This window comes from Meleagris gallopavo, chromosome 5 (assembly GCF_000146605.3).
Source record: "Meleagris gallopavo isolate NT-WF06-2002-E0010 breed Aviagen turkey brand Nicholas breeding stock chromosome 5, Turkey_5.1, whole genome shotgun sequence".
Lineage (NCBI taxonomy): Eukaryota > Metazoa > Chordata > Aves > Galliformes > Phasianidae > Meleagris > Meleagris gallopavo.
In genome coordinates, this window is record NC_015015.2 from 21,937,877 (window position 1) to 21,959,882 (window position 22,006).

The following is a 22,006-nucleotide window of genomic DNA, read 5'->3' on the forward strand; positions in this document are numbered from 1 at the left end:
TGTGCTTTTTCAGGTGGTTTTTTTTTTTTTAATGCTGTCTATGAGTCTCTTCCATTTGGTAAAAGGCTTTTTGGTAAGCACAGAGGTTTTAGCTTCCCTGCTTTATTTGTAAGGCCTTCCAACCCATGTCATTTCTCTGAAGTATTACATTAGTGGCGAGAATTGCAGGTGTGCCTTCTCCCAGATGTTTTCCTGCTTTGTTCCTGGTTACCGTGCCGCTCCGTGGGTTGTATTTGCACACATTTGTGTGTGTGTGTGTGAGCCTGCTGAGATGTGCTGGCAGTTTGCAGGAGCTCCTGGGCCTAAGCGGGGCAAGTGGCAGAGCCTGTTAGCTGAGCCAGGGGTGTAGATCCAGATTTTTTCTTCTCCTGCTAAGACTCAAGGTAGTACAGTGCAGGCAGCTGTGGTAATGCTTTTAAGTGTTTGGCTGAGATTCAAAGGGAGTGCGCTCCATTAGAGCCTCCCCGGCACGGCTGTGTGAGCCAGCACCCCCATTCTGCGGCCTCCTCCAGTCAGGCTTCCTGCACTGCCTCCTCCTTCGTGCTTCACTGATCACCACCCTGTGTCCTCTTTCTGCTACTGCAGGAGCTTTCTGGTTGGGTTTTGTGACGCTGGAATGGATCTCTTCCAGCCTAGGAACAAAGGCCAGACAAGCTCTGGATGCATACAACTATTTTTCATTTGCACGTGCTCACACACGCCAAAGGCATGTTGAAATAGATTTCCTCTCACCACTCTGCAATTAGCACCTATGGTAAAGTGCTTCTTTTGTCAGTATTTTCACGAACATTTTGTTTAAGAGAGGGAGGGGGAGGTAAGTAGTCCATCTCAGCAAAAGTGCTGACCCAAAGCAATATCGTGAGGCTTTGTTCCAAAAAGTCAAATGTGTCAGGTGTCAGCTGAGAGAAACTCTGTTCACAGGCTAAGAATTATATTGGAAAAAAAAAATACACATAAAAAAACATGCCCTCAGTAGAATTGAAGGCAAAGTAAGAGCAACAGTGTACTGCTAAGAAGTCAACTAGCCTGAACAGATATGACACAGCGTAGAGAGTCCTCCTTCCTGCCATGAATAACCAGAATACGTGATACCAGCAGCCTTCTGTATGTCATAAAGCATGCATGGAGGTGTTCATTTATGCATGTTTGGCGTCACCTTTGTCCTGATCAGCTTGCAGTCAGAGCAAAAGTGTGCCTGGGTTAACACCTGGCTGCCCAAATGCCACAAAAGTGGCACTGACTGAGTGTATTGTTCTTCGTCCTGCCTTGTACTGAATAAAGGCCTCAGAGTATTGGTGTATCCGGAGCCCCGGCAGGCACTCCTAATTGGAAGCTGTTACAAAAAGGGAAGATCACGTGCTAGAAGCTGCAGCAGGAAAACTGAGAAACAAGAATGGGCCAATCTTGCTGCAGAACTGGACGCTTGTTTCATTAACTGTGGAAAATAATGTTACAAGTTTTTTTTTAATAAAATACAATTAGAATGCTAGCCCAGACTGTCAAATGTCTAATGTTATAATCCTGAGGAAAACTGGTTTTCACAGGCACAGAGCTCCATCTGCTTTTATTGATTTTAGTGCCTTTAGAATTAGTCTTTTTTTTTTGCTTAGGACCTGACTTTGCATTTGGGAGATCTACACTTGTTTGGTTTTTGATTTTTATTTTTTTTTAAATTAGTCTCTCTGTTTCAGTTTTCCCATATGTGAAGTTAAAGAATAATGAATACTTTACTCCCTACCAACATTGCAAGGTTATTGTGAAGATTAATTATGCTTGTAAACATTATATAAAGGCCCAAATATTGCTAGCAGTGTTACTGTGTTTTATTAGGTATTTCCATAGTTCATCCTATAGGTAAATATAGGCGTAATATTCAAGCGACGAGTAGTTGGTAGTTTAAAAATGAAAAAAATATTGTTAATTTTAATTCCTTCTTTTTTTAAAAGTGCCTACTTAAAATTATTGCAAATCAATGTCATGCCCTGTTTCAATTTGAATAATTCTAATTTTAATAATGTTAAGCAACACAAGGTTGTTTCTGACATTTTAAAGGAGCTCAAATGAACAACCTCATAGAAATCACTTAGTATGCTGCTGGAATTAGTGCGTATGTGTTAAGTTGAATTATGATAGTTGTAGTCCCTTCTGCAGGTAAGGAGCATATTTCTTCATTTATGCTTATTCAGTTAATTCAGTTGCATAATTACTTTGTAAAGAGCTGAAGAACAACAGAGAAACTGTTTTCTGTCGTAATCTGTAAGTAAAATGTGGGTGAGGAAGGACAACATCTACTAATTCTAAAATATTGAAGGGCATATTCGCTAAAAACAGTTCAGTTCTGTCTTATCAGGTGGCCCTTCTCTATTTAATTTGTCTGTTTCAAATGCAAATCATGTGTAGACACCCTTCCCCCTCAGATACACAGCACATTAAATATACTGATCTTTCCTTCATTAGACGTACTGATTTTTCTTAAAATATGTAAGCTATGTTCTGGTGCAGTATTTATCTCAGCACAAATTATTGTTAAGAGAGTAAAAGAATAAAATCGAGCAAAATGAAATAATGATTTTTTCTAACATAGTAATTTATATGTGAATAATTTGAATGATTGTATGCTTAGATGCTTAGGTATATTTTTACTTTAAAATTATTTTGATCGGAGCTACTTACTTTTAGAGACTGTTCTTTTACATCGTTTCTTAGATTCACTGCCAGTGAGAACAGCTTTTATTATTTTTTTTTCTAAAAAGTTAAAAAGAAGTAAAAATTCACAAGCAGATTAAACCATGGCTGTTTAAATGAAGATTTTCCTGTTTGGTAATGTAACTAACAAATAATTTGGGGGGTTTTAAACAGTGCTCATTTCCCTGTGAGCACTGACAGATAAAATGTACCCTTATATTTTAACGCACTTGATAACGTGGGGTGCCTACAGATCTTTGTGTTTGGAATCACAGAGTGCATCAGCAATGTGTTTAGTCGTTTTCTTTGTGTCTGTACACCCTGTTTTGTTTATAATGTCACTAGTGGATGTTCGCTTTCTTATGTGAATACCTGGAGTGAGGAGTGTGTTAGAAGCAAAGGTCAACAGCGTCACACTTTTGCTGCAGCATTGTAGGTAGTGGTTTCTTGCTACTATTCAGTTGGTCGTTAGATTACCTCCTCTCCTTCCCTGCACCACGTGTGTTTTATTCAAGGTGCAGTTGAATCAGCAGGCTGAAGAAAAGAGTAGCCTTCAGAAAGGTTAAAGTCATCAGTAGCATAATAGTGTATAATAGCGGCGTGTGAGCACAGCCTTGCCATCAGCATCCAGATGTGTAACTCCATATGTGAATTAAATTGACCCGATAGTTGGCATTTTGTTGTTTGATTTTCAAGAGGATAATTGTACAGCTCATGATTTTTGTAGTGAACGAATCTATCATTTCAGTATGTTTGGCAGGTTTTTGTGTGTGTGCCTTCTTTTTTTTTAGTGGATGGACTTTAATGAAGACACTTGTGGGGGCTTGATGTGAATTAGAATTTTGCATTTTAGTCACAACATGGTTTTGTCACACCTGTTTGTGTATGGTACCCTAATTAGCATTCAGTTGAGCTCATTTTGATGTAACTTGATTTTAAGCTGAAGTCCTGAGCTCATCAGAAAGAGCTTCTCGTGGTAAATGAGAATGCTGACACTAGAAATGCTTTACAGCACTGTAGAAAACATGAAAAGTAGCTTTTCTTATTATAAACAGGAAGTTAAAGGAAAAGCCAGCTATTTAAAATGAGAAATTACATACCCCCTGACAGTATAATGTGTATCTCATAGTCTTCGTTCCATGGAAATGTATTATTTTTTAATCATTAAGGACATGCTTGCTACTTTGTGAAGTATTTTGTGAACTGGAACTTTAATATATGGGGTGGTTGTACCCAGGTGAAACTTCAGGAACTGTCACAACACCCCTTGCTGACCTTCAAAACATCTTTATCCCCCTCTAGGAGCAAACTTTCAAATAGGAATTCTGCTTTCTTCTGAAAGTCTGGTTTGGAACTACACTGTACTCTCCTGTGCTTGTGTAGCACAGGGAGCTTCTCTTACAGTGAAGGTGAGCTATTGCTGCAGGTACAGACGATATGTGCTCGTTTTGCTGATGTCACAAAAAGTCTTGTAACTTCTGCCAGGGGCTTGTGCTGAGCTCCATTACTGGAATCTGTCATCTCTTTGAGAAGCTGGCTTGGATTCCTGCAGGTTATCTGAGAAGGAGAAAAGGAAAGAGGTACAATATCATGCCACTGTGGATGATACCCTTCCGTGTTGCTTCCATGTTGTCTGCAGAAAGTTATACAGAGCATCTACGTTCATGTGCAAATGTTTACTGCCACTGTTTGGGGAGCTCTAGTCATCTCTGCTGCAACTGAAGCCTATGATGCACCATTTACCCCCTCTTGCCTCGGGTGACAGTGTCTAGAAGGATTTTTTCCTCTTCTTAAAAAATGGGAAAAAAAGTTTTGTAGAAGTAGGATATAGTTATACCCAAACAACAGTCTCCCTATTGTTTTTCTGAGGCAACTGAGAGTAGGAGATGGTTTTAAGAAGAAAGGCTGAGACATATCTGAACAGCTTTAAATTCTGCACATACTACTACAAAATCATCCTCTGCCTGTAGTTCACAGAGAACGGGTACTGTAGAGCAGAATTATGGAGTTATTAGAGGGGGGGATGTTAGAGAAGAACCCAGTTCTCCTCGGTACACTCTGTACACTTTTTTTTTTTCCCCATTACTTTGTATACAGTGTTTCAGGAGGAAAATAAAACAAACATGCCAGAAATATTTGATACAGAAGTTAATAAATGAATCCAAACAAGAACTAGGAATAATATTGACTTAATCATTTCTTCTAACGAAGCAGCCAGAACCTGTAGCTAATGTCTGTCTCCTGCCGGCAGTGGCTCGGGATGCAGCCCTCCCATGAAGCCAAACTCCCACTGTGCAGCTCCCTGGCAGGGGGGTGTCAGCGTGTCCTAGGGTGTCATGTGGGCTCTGCCGCTCCGGGGAGATGTGGTGGTGGCCAAATGATGTCAGGAAGAAGAATGTGGCCTTTTGTGTGAGAAGCAGTGGAGGCAACATGTATGGTAGTGTTTTGTGTGTAGGAAATCTGCTGGCAGCATCAGCCAAGTTGGAATAAGCAGCTGCTGGTGCAGGGACCAGAGTTGTCTCTCATGGGAACTGCCTCCTCTTCCAGCTGCCTCTTGCTTTCTCACTCCATTCTGGTACAGCTTGGCTTCTTTTCTGTGTTGCTACTAAGATGGGGAGATACCAAGTGTCTCTGGCCGAGCTTCGCATATAACCAGGCCTTGGGAAAATGAGATGTACTTTTGTATTATCTCCAGCTGAAAAGGGAAATGGATGTCATCTGTCACTTTTTGGGCAAGTACTCCAACTACAAGGACATGTGCAGCCAAGCACTGCTGCAGTAACGTGGGTAGATGCCTAAGCCTGCAAAACAAATGGGATTTCAGGCATTCTTCTTCATAAGAGCTTTCTTAGGCATAATTGGTCTGTCCCTTTACTCCAGGTGATGTACATCTCCATTGCGTTCGCTCTCGCTAAGCTCTGCATAAGGAATGGAGGTGTTCTAGTGTGGTCACTGGGCCAGGATGAGGCGTTTGGGGGCTGTGGAGCTGTCAGACATAGCCAACCTGCTAGGTTTCTGATGCTTCTATACAGTGGTTTCACCTGCAAGATGTTATTTGCTATTCTTTGTATTTTATTAGCGTAGAGGAATCTAAAGAAGCACAAAGAGGGAGATGGAGTAGGTAAAGTGCCATTGCTTTTCAGCTGCTCGTAGGTGTAAAAAGTGACAGCTGAAAACCTTTCTTGTGTAGTGTCATTCCTACTCAGTAGGAATTGAGGGAAGTGAATTTTCAAGAAGTAACTTCCTTTTCAAATTAAATGCTTTCTTGTATGTAATGGTTGTCATTAGCAGATTGTTACTGTTTAATTTCCTTTAAAATTATTAGTCAGGAAGATTTCAGATAAAGTTAACGCTAATGAAGAATTTTTAAAGTTTAATTATTAATAACACCTCAGACAGCCAGTAATGCACTGGAACAAAACCAATGGCTTCCTGAAACAAGATGGAACGTGGTTCCTCAATCAGTGATTTCTGACAGTACCCAGGAAAACAATTTAGCAGAGCATTATGTGTGACATCCGGTTCTCCCATTTTTAAAGCACTGTTCTTTCTGATTCCCTGTGCTTTGTTAAAAAAAAAAAAAGTGCTTTTAAGCAGAGAGATGTCCTTGACTGAAGATGAGACAGAAAAGTTGTTACATTTCCGTTTGATTCCACGTGCTCTGGTACATCTTTCTTTAATTACTACAGTATTATTTTTAGTTAAGTTCCTCCTTGCACTTTCCTTATTTAAATTTCCTCTTCACGTGACTCTAATTTTATCGAGGTGTTTTAGTAGCAGATTCCTCCTCAAGTGTTCAAAGCCAAACTGGTGAATGCAAAAAGACTGAAAAGATTATTAAACTTCGTGATCTCTGATTTCAGTGTAGCTCAGCTCTTCCAGCCTGTAAAGACTGATTTTTGCTTATCAATGTGAACAGCCAGAACACCTACTTAAAAAGAAGTCCTGGAGCATTTCTCAAAGAAAGGGGATGCATTTAACTGCTCTTTTGTAAAGTTTGGGGGCCACAGATTCATCTCAGAGCAGTGAAGTTAAGAAAAATCAACGCATGTTCTGTACAGTGGGAATTCCTGCTGACCCAGCAGCCCTCGGCCTTCTGCTCCCAGAGAGCTGCGGGCACAGCGTGGGGCAACGTCAGCCTCCACACTGCACAGCATACGGTGTGTGGGACGCAATCACAACACATGGGAAGGGACTGCAATATCCAGCACCTGTCTTCTGCTGTATGTCCTTAATCGCTTATGCTACATTTTTTTCAGTGATGCTTTTTGAAAGAAAGTATTCGGATGAATTAAATCAGGTATTTATGAAAGAACATGTGGAGAAAAAGAAAAAAGATTCTGCTGTTGGCTACCGTGTTAAAGGCATTACTTTCAGTTGTAATGCCAGGGGGCTACAAGGGTTTGAAGCAAGGACCTCAGCTCAGTGCTCAGCACGGTTCTCCCTTGACTGAGTCAGTGGGATAGTGGGAGAAGTAACAAAAGCAATCGGTGGGTATTTTTCCCCAAAACGTGGCTGTTTTTAAAGGAGTGTTTGAATGTGCTTTGGATTTCCTGGAATCACATCCAGTTCTGAGGGCCTCACATCAAACATGTGGATTTGTCACGTTGTCTGAAGGGATGGAATGGGCGGGTCTTTTTTCTGTTGTACTAGAACCGTGTTTCGTGTCTGATTTTTTCAGAAACGCCCTTGTGCGATCTGCTTTATCACCCTTACGGGTTGAGTTAGAAGCGAGCAAAACCACGAAGAGCAGCAGCAGAGCTGTGCGGGGCCCGGGCGGGCTCCGCTAGGTGGCGGCCGCTTGCCAAGCCTTCGATTTGCACGGCAGCCTGCAGTGGTGCTGGGGGTGAAGCACGGAAGCAGAGAAGCTAGGCGACAGTTTGCTACTACAGCTGGGTTTTGAGCAAATCCGGCAGCGGTACTCAGCTGTCTGAACAGAAAGGTTTGCTAGCTCCGCGTTGCCGAAACTTCACATAAGTGAGCATCGATTTGAGGCCTCTGAAACGTGTCAAGTCCAAAAGACATTTTGCAGATGCAGCCACTTAAATGTTTGGATGTGGGAAAACTTGCTTTTAACTACTTTTGGTTTTACGAATGTGAATGCTTTTGCTTTCTCTGCTTTTGTAAGCAGTCTGTTAGCAGCGAGAAAGTTATCTGTTTTTCATAATTTCATCCTAGTCAGCAAACAGATGTATTTGATGCGTTTTTTACTGGGTGTTAATTTAGCAGAGATCCTCCCATTTACTTTATTGTTTGTGCATCTTCAGGACAGATAGAACTGACTCGCTTTTCAGGACTGATAGGATTCTTTGGTTTCTCGTGCAGCTGATTTTTGTTGTATTTTGGTGCAGTCGTGAAGTCAAGAAAAGCTGCAAGTACAGTGATCCTTGTAGGTGATTTTCAGTCTTACAGTCTTTAACAATAAAGGAGAGATTACCTGCTTTCATGAAAGCTTTTCCCTCTGGAAGTATCAATGGTCAATGACGAACTAGGAGGGATGCATATATATCCAAGCAGAGTTGTCACAAATCATTTCAGCGGGGCCAAGTTTGTAAGTAGTGGTGATATCTTTGATTCAAAGAAATGGCATCCAATCGGGAATGCAAGCCTTTTATAGATGTGAAACGGAAACAGCAATTTCCAAGATAAAACCAGGCTGAGAATAGTCTCTCTGAGTTTTAATTGAAAAGAGTGGAAAAGGTGGGTGGTGGTTGTGAGCGGAGCGAATGTCAGGGAGGGGAGAGGTGCTGCTTTGTATCGCCTGAGTTAGCATCTGGTACGCATTTGTAACAGATTGCTGCTGGCAGCGGCGTGGAAGATGAACGTAGTTGCTGTTTTAACAATGGACAAATGAAGTTATGGTGTCCAGCAGTGGTATATATGTCCAACCAACGGGGCAGAAAAAGAGGGGTCTGTAGGGCTGAGAAAGGTGAGATGTTCTGTCTAGGCAGTCAACCAGGGGTTTTTAATTCTGACTTTGCAAAAAAGTAGTCTGAAACCTGCCTGGGATTTGTGAAGATGGGGCATGTGCCAAGCATCACTGATTCAGCTATCCATCTGTCTGTTTCTGTTGACTGTATGGAGGCAAGCGATGATTTATTTTTAAATTACAGTATTGGAAGAGTTGAATAACAACATAGGTAAATGGCTTTTGTGGAAATACCTGTGCTTTGTTCAGCTCAGATATTGAAAGACTGCAGGTACATTCCCTCCTACCTCTAAAATAGCCCCACCCCATGAATTTAGGGTTGATGGTATTCTGAGCATCATTCCAAGAGCACAAAATACTGCACGTGGGATGCATGCCCTAAGCACTTTCTTCATTTCATATACTTGAATACCGCTAAATTTGGCAGTAGAGAAGAGCACGAAGTTTCACCAGGCAGTTATAACTCCACATTAATACAGATTCTTATTGCTGAATTTCTGTAAAACTTCTGTGTTTATCCATGTTCTTTTCAATTTTTATTAAGAGCAAATTCCTTGCAGGGGTCAGCAATCAGTTCCATTGTTGTAGCTGCCTGCAACTGACAGCTGAAAGACCTCGTGGAATAGCGGGTGCCATGCAATTTGCAAACACAGCTTCCACATCGTATCACTGCAGAGTGGAAGCTCGTGCTTTGCAATGTCTGGGGTATGCAATTGGCAGTGGAGTCTGGGAGAGCAACCCACTGGCCTGGATGTCTGTCCCAATCCTCCTAGTACTTACACCAAATTACAACTATAGTAGCTTTAACCACATGACACCAAGTACTGCCTCATCCCTTGCAGTGAGGCTCAGCTCCTCCTTGCCTTTATTCCCAGTTCATTCTGTTCTTCCCATTAAACTGTTGCAGTTCAAGGAGGCATTAGCATGTTGGAAGGTTTCTTTTTCATTGTGCCATCCCTTGTGCTTATCACATAAACACAAGGAGCAGTTGCAGGATGTGACTGCACAGTCTCCACTGTGTAGTTCAAGCTCAAAGGAAGTTATGCCCAGCTATACCCCTTACCCATCCTCCTCCATGCTAATGAGTTACCTCCAGTTAATTCCCACTAGCTGAGCAGAGTTGCCAAATCTTTTAATTTTTATTACAGGTACATAATTTTGGTCCTCTGCTCCTCAGCTGCACTGAGCCACCTCAGTGCTTCTGCTTCAAATTCTGCAGGAGCTCTGGACACTTTAGTGCCTGGTATTCTCTCACCAAGGTGCTGATGAGAGATGCTGACTCTTATGCTGGGTATGGCGAGAGGCTCAGTTGCCTAGATAGAGGCACAGTGCCCAGGTACAGAGCTGGTTGCTCTCCACAAAGCACTGGCTGTTCTGGGTGATCTGTGGTTCAGAGCAGGCTGACCAGCCCTGTGTGAAAGTTTCTGGTTAGTGGTGCTGAAAAGGGCAGCGGTTTGTGAAGAGCGAGTGCCTGCAGTTTTCAGTAAAGCTTTTAAAGCTCTGTGTTCCAATTTGAGATGTTACAGTCCCTCTAATTTTGGATTATTTTGACTAGGTACAGCTGCTAAGCCTTTCTGTCCTCGTCTGCCTCTCCCCTCCCCAAAGAACATAAGCCTCTAGAAGTCCATGGTGAGGCATCTTACTATGAGCCTTGCACATATCACATATTTAATGAAGGCTATTAGCAGCCTTGTGGTTAGGTTGAAAGAAATAAATAAACTTGGAAAGACAGTGAGTAATACCTAGCTTGTGTCAGAAGATTAAAATACACACATTTTCAAAATAGCAAGCCTTGAAATACATATTTAAGAAATTCTTAACTTGGTTTGTTACAGGAGGCCACATTTATGTATGTCATACCCAAAAAGCTTACTAATAGCTTTTACAGGTTCTTTCTCCAGAAAGCATTTTATTCACACTGCTGGACCTGCTTGCCCATTGCAGTCATCTGCCTTTTCAGAGCACTGAGTGGGTGTGCACTTGGGAAGCTGCTGTCTTTGAGAAACATGCAAAGTCCATCTTTCTACTAGCTGACAAAGAAAGTCACAAAGAATACATATCACATTCTTTTGCAGTTCTGCTAGTACTAGTGGAATATGGTGGAATATGCTGTTACTAACTTCACTTCTTCTATTAGAATATAGGGTATTTTGCCTTTGACAAAATGTAGTACAAGGCCAGAGCAGGGGTAAGCAGCAGAAAAACAAGTTGTGTTACAAAGTGCAGCTCATGGAGCTAAACAAGCCCTGCAAAATGCTGGGGTGACTAATGTACCCATTCATAAGTTCAGTAAATTAATAAAATCATGTTATTTTGGGGACCTATTTTTTGCTTCTGATGTCTGATGGTAATTTTCCAGTAGTCTAGTTTTAATGAAAACATTTACTCATGTAAATTAGGGTTTCAGTTTGTTTGTGTTGACGCTATTCTTTATTCTTGTAGAGAAATATCTCTCCTTTCTTCATCATCTACTTTCAGAAATCTTTTGGAATGCTCTGAGGAAATGTCATCCTTCTTTGACGTTCCCGTTTTGTTTGGGTTTCTTTTTTCTTTTTAGTTTCTGTGAAGTAATGTAAACTCTAGCTTAATTTGCTCTGGCATCCCTGCAGTCCAACGCTGGTAAATATCTTGTATTGTGGCCCATCTGGGTAGTCATAGAAACCAGAGACCTCCATCCTCCTCCTTCTTGTTGGAAATGGCATGCAAACAGGGCATCAAAGTGATGTTTTCTGAGTGCAAGAGAGCCCTATGAAGAGCCAAACAGAAAGATTTCTTACTGGGTTTGTTCTCTCGCAGTCTGTCAGAGCAGTTGTTAGAGTACGCTCTTGTTTTCTCTTGAATATCTGGCAACAGGGTAATAGAAAAAATGTGAGTGTCATGAAAAAGGCAAGCTTGCATGGTTAATCTTGTCCCCAGCTTTTCTTTTCTTGATGTGTTTGTCTTGGATTGGGCTGCTAACTCATGGGGAGGTGGGGAGCGTGTTGCTGCAAATTGTTTGTGCTGCAAGTGGCTGAAAGAACCAATTGTGGAGCACGTGTACAGGGCTGGCCATTTCTCTTCACTGATCCTCTGGCCTCTTAAAGGAAAAAATGGTGAAATAATTCTGGCAAACATGCTCGAAGTTTCACTTGCAGAACAGCAGCAATGCCAAGCGATCATTCCAACCGAACGAATGGAATGGGTTTAGCGATAGTGTGCAGTGCCCGTCCCTGGGTACTCCAGCTGTGTGCTCAGAAGCGGTGCAGGGCCTCTGAGTGCCAACCAGCCCAGCCAGTTATCAATGGCTGTGAGTTCCCAAAAAGGCCTGGAGAAAGCGTTTTGTAAATAGCAACTTGCTCGTCATCTGAGAGATAGGCTCAGTCAGCACAAAGGGGCACAGAACAGTTTGATTTTGTGTGTGGGAGAGAAACCTTCGTACAGGCTGTTCATGCTGAGCGTGCTGCTGCAGGCCTAAAAGCGGCTGCCTTCGTGCCTCCACTGTTTATACAGCTTCTCAACCAATGCGGGTCACTGGGCAAGCTTCTGAGCCGCCATAAATTGATGGGGGAAGTCAGTTGGTGGCCTCATGCTGAAGATGGATACTGCAGTTCAGGGAGCTGCTTGGTGTGAGAACCTGCGCTGAACGCGTTAAAGGCTCAGAGCAAAAACTCTCATTGCATCATAGCTCGGGTGAACTGCAAGAGGAAGACAAGGGATGTGGAGGCAAAATGCTGTGATCCTGCAGCTCGTAATAGATATACAGAACAGGAGAAGGCCACTGAGTTATTGTTGCTATTTGCATAGCACTATCACGTGCTAAATATTTCAGAAGATTTTTGTAGACTGGGTTTTTGCCCTGCATAGCATATGAGCAAATTGTGGAGGGAAACAAAACAGGAAAAACAATTAAGAGTGTCTGCAGGGTTAAATCGCACATTTTCTTGATCAGTTTTTGCGTACGTGTATATGAAGTATGAACATATGAAGTTCCTTTTTTCATTGAGTAGCTCTGTCTGATACCTTGCTAAAAATCCTGGATGAGTATTCCCAGCACTCCTTGTGCTGCCTCAGACATCCCAGAGGACATAGGCCTGCAGGGAGAAGGGACCTTACAAGGGGTTTGGTGCCCTTTGTTCAAGGCAACCTGACAAGGTGTAGCGCTTCCCCTGCAAGCTTTGCTTGTCAGCGCAAAAAGAGTCATTTCTGCTTGCTAGACTAGGCCACTTTTCAGCTCAGCTTTATGTTGTGCTTGTGACAGCCTGTTTTTTCTTACCCTGTTCTGTGTTTCCTGATTTTTTTGGAGCTTGTTTTTATATTTTTTGCATCTGAGCTTCCCAGCAATCAGTGGCAGTGGGACTGTCTTCCTGGGCAGGCTGGCACATGTGGTTTGCATTAAACGTGTTTTTTGTATGAATGTATGTATATATGGTCCTCCAAACAGTTATCGTGAAAATTCTACTCCACTGCCAGCACAGTGCCAAGTCAAGTAATGCTGTTTGCACATTTCAATCTTACGTCTTCTCTTTTTTTTTGTATTTCTCCAACACCTATCAAATACTGACATTCTTATTGCCATTGGTTAATGTTTTTCTCAGACTTTGCTCTTGGTGTTTCTCTTTTTAGAGTAACGTTAGTTCCTCACATGCCCTTGCATGTATTTACTGTTCTACAGTGTGGGGGTGTGAGAGAGAGATATTTTTGAAGTTTCTTTCCTCTACTCACATCCTGCCCCAACTCGAGATGAAATACAGCTGAAGATAGTTTTATCAAAACGAGCAAGTAAAGATGCTGTATTTTCTCAAATATGTGCCCTGTAGCATTTGTTAGAAAACAGAAAAACCCTGAGGCTTTTTTTCCCCACAACATCCCTGCATTTCAGCATTGGTTTGCTATATTCAGAAGTAAGGTGAAGGAAAATGTGTGCTCAGCTTCTTCTCTTCAGTGGCCCCCTACCCCATAGCCCACCTCACCTGAGGCATTAGGTTTCAGTCTAATGTTGAAGCTCCCCTTCTGTCCCACGTGCTACAAAGGTTATCTGAGAAAGTGGGTCTTGTGAGGGCTTAGTTTTATTTAAGAGGTGCACACGTTATGCATATGAAACTTTAATTAGGCTCTGATGCCAAAGCCAGTGTTGCTTCAGGTTTGTTCTCTGGGTTAATAACAAAGCCTGACACCCCATTACGAGGGAAGCTCTCAGTGCTGAGGACACAAAGCAAGATGGCTCACCCCAACAGCCTGTCTTTTAGTTGCTAGGTTGCTGTAATCTTTCAGCCTTTCTCAACAGTGCAACATGTGTTTCTTTTAAATAAAAAAAAGAAAAAGGGAGAGAGAGAGAGACAGAGAGAGAGAGGGGAAAAAAATCCATCAGTGCAAAACCATGGGGAGGAAAACTCCTGCCCTGTGTTTTACAGCTCCTAGAGCCCAGTGTGAGGTGTCTGTGGAAATACCCAGGGGAGACTTGCTGAGGCTGCTTTTGGAGGGGCTGTGTTGTGAGCTGTTGCTGGCAAACATATTCAGAAACGCTGAGTTAGGGCCGATCAAGTAATATTTCTTTGTTTCACTACAGCTCTCTGATACCTCTGAGTGCAGGTTCAGCTGGTCAGACTGGTTTGTAGTACAGCCTGTCTTCATCCAGCAATACATTGCATGTTCTCTGCATTAATATCACGTCAGGCATAGGCTCTCAAAATACACTTACTCTTCATCATGTGCAAATACATATAGTATTCGTTTAATCCTTGCCATCAGCTTTAAAAAAAAGAAAAAAAAGTTAATTTGCCTTTTAAATGTAATACAGGCCTGCAGAGGCAAAGAAGTAGTCTTGGTCTCTCCCTAAGTACACAGTTATTATATATTTGTATCACATAAAGAAGAATTATAAGAGGGCTTACTTGCTATTTCTTACCACTCTTTGACAGAAAACTCCTTGGGGAATTTTAGACAAATTCATCAAAGGCTTAGTTAGTGTTCATTTTAAATCTGTAGCGCTCATGGGCTCTTTGTAAAGTTTGAACAAAGTAACTGTTAACAAAAATACTCCAACCCCTGCCCATCTACAGAGTTTTAGCCTCTTGGATTGAGATTCTCTTCCCAAAGTTTAATGAGGATTTCTCACATTTACATTTATGATCTCAACAGTCCTTAAGTCTTCCAAAGATTATTACATAAACAGTATCAAAAACCTCAGTAATTCTGTTCTAGGAGTCCTGCCCCAGCCTGCATATTTCTGTGTGTGCAGATAAATGATCTGCCCTCCTCAAAGCCCTGAAGATATCCTTCATTGACATAACAAAACAACAAAACTTCCATTCTTTTTGTCAGATCTTCTGTAAAAAGAGAATGATGAGCCACTGTAGAGCAAAGTATTTCCTACTGAAGTATTTTCTAAAAGGCATTGGGGAAAAGAGTAAATATTGCTGAAAAGTTCTGAAGAGGCACATTTTGCAGGTCAAGAGTTGTGTTGTTTTGTTTGTTTTTATTATTAAGAGGTCCCATGAGCTGCAATATTGCACTCTTTGGAGGTAAGGTTGGTCCACTTGTCCAAAGAGCATATTCCAAATGGTGGTAGCTCTGACGGCTGACAGGCCGAGGGAGCAGAAGCACCTCTGCAGTGCTTTGTTCTAAGAACTGTCTCAATACTCAGTGCTTCCAAAATGTACACCAGAAGAGATGAAAGAGCAGGTTGTAGAGGCATTAAGTGCAATTCCTGTGTGCATAAACTGAAAATTATTTTTTATGGGAGTAGGAACTAAGTGTGGTGCCTCAACTGTTGATTCTGCCTTCCTTCAAATGCTGTGCTACTGCCCTGGCAAATGTTATTCCCAGCTCGAATCTGAGTGCGTTGCATTACAGCACTGAGACACTGTAGAATCATTTTTTTCAAAAACAAGAGATATGGATGCTTTATAGAATTTTATTTAATGTTCTAATTATATTGTTTCAGATTTATTAAGTTGGAGAGGGAACATCATCTTTAGTAGAGAAATTACATCTGACAAAATTCATCTCACCTCTTAGTTGATACCAAATGCATCTGAGACATAGCTTTCATTGTTCATCCAAGAAATGAATATTACAAAAGTACTTCGGTTCCCGCTTTGAACGAATCTGTCTTGAAGAGAAGTAACTGTCCTCTGACTCTTCTGCTTTCCTGAGGCAGACACAACAACTTGACAGTGTTGGACTGATGTTCTCAGTCACCTATGTTAATTCTGATTTAATGTCACGTGTTATACGGGCTTAGGTGGCACAAGTTAAGTTTCATTACGGATTGAATTGGTGTCTTTAGGTAAAGAAAATTTGGGAAAGGAGGTCCAAAATCTCAAACAAACAAGCAAACAAAAGTGGGATTTATGTTAAGAGCTTTCAGAAGCAGTGTTAAACTTCCTAAGAGAAATATCACCTCTGTTTCCTTTGTACTGATGGGGGATCTGTACTGATGGGGAACTCTGAGATAAAATCCCTGTACTGTTCTGAACAAGGACAGTGCTGGATTAATAGCTTGGTTTGGTTTGCAACATAAGCAGATTTTGTTTCAGACACTTCAAAGTTACCAAGACACAGAAAACGACACATCATTTCAAAATATTAGCTGAAGGTTGGGAGACGTACCGTAGGAAAGAAGTTAGATTTATTTATGGAGATGCATGCAGATGCCAGTATCACAATATGTTAAACACCAGAAGCGGGTTGTGAAAGGATAATGGACCTAAATAGCAAAAAGAATATCATAATCACTCACTTCAACAGGCCAGTTCTGTGTGCAATTTTATGTTATGAAGACATTTGAGACAGTTAAAAATTCCAGTAGATAACATAGAATGTCATTTGAAAGAGCAGACTTTGTAAGGTTTCATTTATTTTTAACTAATTTGGATCCTGTTCCAGATTGTTTACAATCCCTCCTTCCAAATTTGTTTCCCTTTTATCTGTGTAAGCATGTGCCGAGACCGTTGCTCAGTATACACAAATGCTAATCTACCTTAATGCACATGGAAAATAGCTTTCCTGGCACTGAGTTTAAAACTCTCATAGAATACATTATTAATCGAAGAATCTCTTCTTTTAGAAGAGCCTATCACTTATGTGGTCACCATCAAGAAGGTTATAGATGAATATAATGCTCTTTGTTAACTGGTGTGGTCTTCAAAACATACAGCAAACAACCCTAGGTACCTGAAATATATAAAAATAAATTAAATTTCAAAAGTAATTTTCCTTCTCTGTACTCTGCTTGCTTACTCCAACATGATCTAATTATAATGTAATGACAACTTCTTTTATATTGCCCTGCATGCTTTAATACTCCAAATGCATTTCTCTTGGCAGATCTCTGCAGTGAGGTGAAAGCATGGTAAATATTCAGTTTCCTATAGTGAATAATTCCCTGGCTTTGCATTTGGCATTCAAATACTAGCTCATGCACCTACGGAGATCTGGAGTGTGGTTGTAGGAAGCAGGTAGGATGAAGCTGGTGTCTGTCCACCTGTGTATCATGTAGCTGAATATTTTTTTGCCACTAGCAGGGCTTCAGCCCAGCTTCTGCTAAGTCTGCAGTGCTGAAGTCTTCCTTTTGTTCCACATGCTGGTCTTGCAGACTCTGTTGAGCCTTATCAAACACAGCCAGTTGGCGCTGCTGGTATGAAAGCGCGGGGGAGCTCTCATGTGGAAGGTTAATGGAGTGTAATTATAAAGAAAAATGAACTGCTCAACCACTCTATCTGCCTCTACCTGCACTGAGAGTGACAAGTGCTCTGATCTTTTATAAACCCTAGAGCAGAGGTTTAACAGTCTAAAATGATGACAGTATAACTGTCAAACAAGCAAGCACACTGTGAAGAAGTGGTATGAACTTATGGATAGAAATGTTTATGTTCCCTTCTGTGGTCTCTGTTAGTACTTTCTTTCTTGCTGTTTATTGTCCATATTGATATATCATATCTCAAATGCATCTTCCTGTGAGGTGTCCATCAAAGCCAGAAAGATCTTTGTGTTCCACGCGACTTCTTCCTTTATGCTCATCACAGTACTGTTACGTTGCTCAGTGGAGTAATGGCACCTTCCTAAGGCATTTAGATCCCGTAGGATTAAACTTTTATAGAAAAAAGTTCTGGGAGCAGCCAGAACAGCTACTGAGATTTGCAGAAACTGACCAAAATTTTAGATTAATACCAAATTATATACGTATTTAAATGCTTATGCTTGATCCTGTTAGTTGTTAGCTATTATGTACATCTGCTAAAAACAACTGTGCATGTCAGACACTTTTTGTCTTTCATCTAGCAGGCAGATTTTTTAAAAAAGACTTCCTTCTTAAAAAGGAAGTAGAGGAGAGATGCCACACATGAAAACCAAAAGGGACAAATGGGATAACTACTTTAACTTCCTGTGATTAGAAGCCATTATATTCTACCTCAGCACTCCTGTGTGACATCTCCTGACTTCAGCGAGACTAGGATTTCGTTATCAGGAGACGAAGTTTTTTTTTGTGTTCCACGGCCAGAGAGCAGGTGATAGATTGGGTTGCCAGTTATTCTGAAGGCCATCGCAATGTCAGCAGGTTGATGTGGGGAAATTTGCCCAATTAAACCTAGCAGGCAATCCGCATTCTACACTGCAGTGGAGGGGAAAAATAACATCCCAGCAGTTCCGACCTGGGAATTTTTTTTCCCATTCCAAGACTGGAATCAATAAGAACGTGAATGTGTAAGCAAGTCATACAATGAAAGGCATCAAAGGAAGGTTAGTTTGTGTTGCTCAACTTCTTTTCTCTGCTTGTGACCAGCTTCTTATATTTTAGAAGAAGGTGAAAAATCAACCCTGATTATATCTGGTCGTTATTGCCTCTGGAGAGACATTCATACTCTAAAGGGGTCTAAAGGGGAAGACTGTGTTTATGTGGGGTCTCAGTGCCAGGGAAGTGAGGCCACTGCCAGGCTGAGAACAATGCTGGCACTTGTGCTGTCCCTGTGGCCTGTCAAGGCTGGACATGAGCAAAGGCTTCTCAGGATTCCCACACACGTACTAAATTAAGCATACGTACACACGTATTAAATTAAGCATTTCCTTTGGAAAGCTGTAAAATTTTGTCCTGAAAAATGTCAAGCCGTGGCACACCATTGTATCTCATATAAGGCTCTTCCAGCATTGACCCATCTTTGCATCTTATTTCAAGGTTGAATTTGTCTACCTTCAGGTTGCAGTCATGGAATTATCATTCTACATTTCTCAGAGAAACTCAAAGCCCCCTCCCCCATCCTCAGAAGTCTTCTTGGTATACAAGTATCTCTACCCAGTCAGATGCCTCTGCTCAGCCTTCTATGTCACGAGCAGGATGTGCTGAGCCACAGGAATCCTCATGTTGCACAGCATTGTTTGTTGGGTCTTCAACTGCATTTGTGATTTTCCTTTGGACTCTCACCAGTAGCTCTGCATCCTTAGATAGAAACTGAAGTTGTGAATGTTTTTAAAAGAGATAGAACTACATCTTCAGTTTTTTAGTACTGTTAGCCATACTTAGTGAGATATTATTTGCGCTGAGATAAACGCAGGGGCAAAGTCCTCCCTCCCTTTTCCATTTAAATTGAATGACTAAGCAAGAACTTTTACTTCTACTTTTACTTTTCTTTTCTTTTCTTTTCTTTTCTTTTCTTTTTTTTGATGGTGTTTTCTTTTTCCATGGAGAGTCACTGTTGACTGATCCACAAACCTTTATACAATGAAAGACCAGCGATTTGGGTCTGCAGTGCTAGTTTAATTTCATGTCTTTTCTGTGAAGCAGGCATTTTTCTTCCTTTTGATCATGCTTGGTTAACTAAAGAGAAGAGTACAGCAGGTATGTTTGGCTGGGCAGAACACCTCTGTTTGACATGCTGTTTAAATGTAGAAAACAGAAAAAAAACTTCTCACTTGAGTGAGATGAAACTACAGCTTTTTGCTCTGGTAGCTCATTCTGCCTATTAAAGACTGCTCAATAGTGAATTGCTGTGCGATATTGGTAGTGATGTGGTTTAACTGAATCCATGCTTAACAGTATTTGGTTCACAGCATTGAAAGGGAAAAAGCCTGTTCACTGCTGCGTAAGCAGCTGTGATAAATCCCCAAAGAAATACTAACTTTTCCTCTCATCCCTAGAGGATCCCTTAGCCAGCTGATCTTTGGAACAGGTTGATCATGCTGCATGCAAAATGAATTGAATAAAACTACTTCTACATGTTTTATATTGTTAACATTCAGTTTCATGGAATATTTTCCATATTTTCTAGTTCTGGAAAGGATTAATACAAGCGTCTACTTCATTCTGTATCTCTGTATCAAGTTTCTCTGTATTTATTCCTTCTTTTTGAATTTCTAAGCTCTGCAGTTAGTTTATGATCTCTGTAAAGAAACTGTGGAAATGAAATATTGGATGCTGTTGACAATATCAAGGTAATCAACAGGTTCTCCTATAGTATAGTCTGAGCATACAGATCTTCCTCTTATAGAAAAGAAGTTTACATTCTATTCTAATCTAAAGTTAGTCATTTTGCTTGGTACTTCTGATGGTGCATGGTCCGTGTGTGTTCCCTGTCATGAGGAGGAGAGGAGGTGTGATGCAGTCATGGGAACAGCAGTGGGATGCACAAGAATCCTGCTCAAACTGATTCATTTTTTCTTGTAGGGACTGCGTTACTGTGCAGGAGCACACAGTAAAATTATTCGGTGGTTACCCTTTCTGTTTGAGCTATTCAAAAATATTAGGAGGTAGCAGATTAAAAAGTAGATTGTTTTATTGAGGCTGATAATTTGTAAAGCAAGAAATAAGTTCCCTGGTTTATAGTCCTCTGCAGTGTTTACTTAATTCAGACAAATTCACGTTAAAAGATGTCACATTATGAGATAAATCAGAGGTTAGCGGAGAGAAGCAGCAGTATCTCCGTTAGAGGTGCTTAGTTGAAACTGCTGGCTGCCCTGCAGAGCTGTGAGCCACTTGCCCAAGAAGATCATTCCCACATGTTTTCCTGTGGTAATTTTTCTGCTGTGGTTGCGTACAGCAAGTTTTAGTCCATGACAGTTTATGAGTCCAAATTACAGACTTCTAGAAGAGAAGTTCAGTCAGACATAGAAACGTACTTTACATCAAAGTTCAAAAGAACCTTTGTTGCGTTTCTTCACAATTTAGGTTTTTGTTTTTTTCCCAAGGAGAATCTTTTTTCCTGAAATACATGAACTGGGGAAGTCAATATGGAGATGGGCAAGATAAGATAAAAATTAAGCACCTCTAATGTGGTAGTCAGCAGTGTAATTGTTTCATTTCTCTGACCATTTCATGTGGAGATGATCCCCACATCCTTTTACCAGCTTGTGTTTGTGCTCAGAAGTATTTCTGAGAAGCAGAAAAACCTAAAACAAAACAAAAAACCTTGTCAAGCCTCGTCCTTGCATTCTATTTCTCCTTAATTACATTAGAATTACCCCACTTAACTGTTTTTCTTTTTCTGTTTTGCCTGTTGTCATATATTTAATTATCCATTCATTAATTGCTTTACTGTTTAATTATTGTAGCTGTTCTTTCAGGTTTCTTTCAGTTAACAAAAGTATTGGGGCAAGTATTGTATTTAGTTAATGTATAAACTGAAGGAAAACGTAGCGTATGTAGTGTTCCTGCTAGTTCAGAGTCTGTTGCCTACTTTGTGCGGCAAGTAGGAGAGATTCTAAAATGAGAAGACAGTGATGCATAAGGCATTTCATGGTACAGCATTCCCTTCCAAAAATTAATTGATCTTGTGTTGCTGCAAATGGTAAAAGACACAGTACTGAAAATAAAGCAATCAAGAACTCGCATAAAACAGAATGGCACAGCAGCTATTTCCAGTCATTTTCGTTTATAAATCTAGCTATAATTTAAATAAAATAGAAAAGTTGATAAGCATTCTCCCCCATTAGGAATGAAGGAACTAACATTATTTTCAGAATGTGCATAAGCCATTTCTGAATTATTTCTAGCAACTTTGAGAAGTGTTTTTCTGTCCTAATGGAAAAATCTCACATTCAAAATAGGTAGGCATGTAGACATGCAGAATACGTCTTTCTGTCTCTGTTGTGCTTTTAGACATGTTTTACGTGGGCTGTGTGGAGCACATACTCTTTGGGACACTTACTGGTGTGTTGGCGGTGCAGCCATTCACTAGGTAGGTAGGGTTAAGCTGTCTGTGTTTAATCAAACACACAAAGAAAGAAGGAAAGAAACAAACAAACAAAAAAACAACTTGGAAAAAATGAGTTAGGTTAGTAAACTGTAGAAAGAAATATGCGCATTTCAATACTTGTGCCCAGTAATAAGGCATCGGCAGTCTCAGTCCCACTGCTGGTGGTGGTGGCTGTGTGCCCATACAGAGCACAGGCGATCCCTTTCCCCACTCTCCTAGGGGAGGC

General features: G+C 40.9%; 1 protein-coding gene across 1 annotated transcript in view; it reads left to right on the plus strand.

Moving 5' to 3' along the window:
* The first annotated feature begins 5,046 nt into the window (after positions 1–5,046).
* LOC100549929 (PHD finger protein 21A) overlaps positions 5,047–22,006 on the plus strand; it is a 51,036-nt gene continuing 34,076 nt past the window's right edge. The window contains exon 1 of the mRNA XM_031553443.1: positions 5,047–5,094. Within this exon, the coding sequence (XP_031409303.1) occupies positions 5,047–5,094 (48 nt within the window). The remainder of the gene's footprint in view (positions 5,095–22,006) is intronic.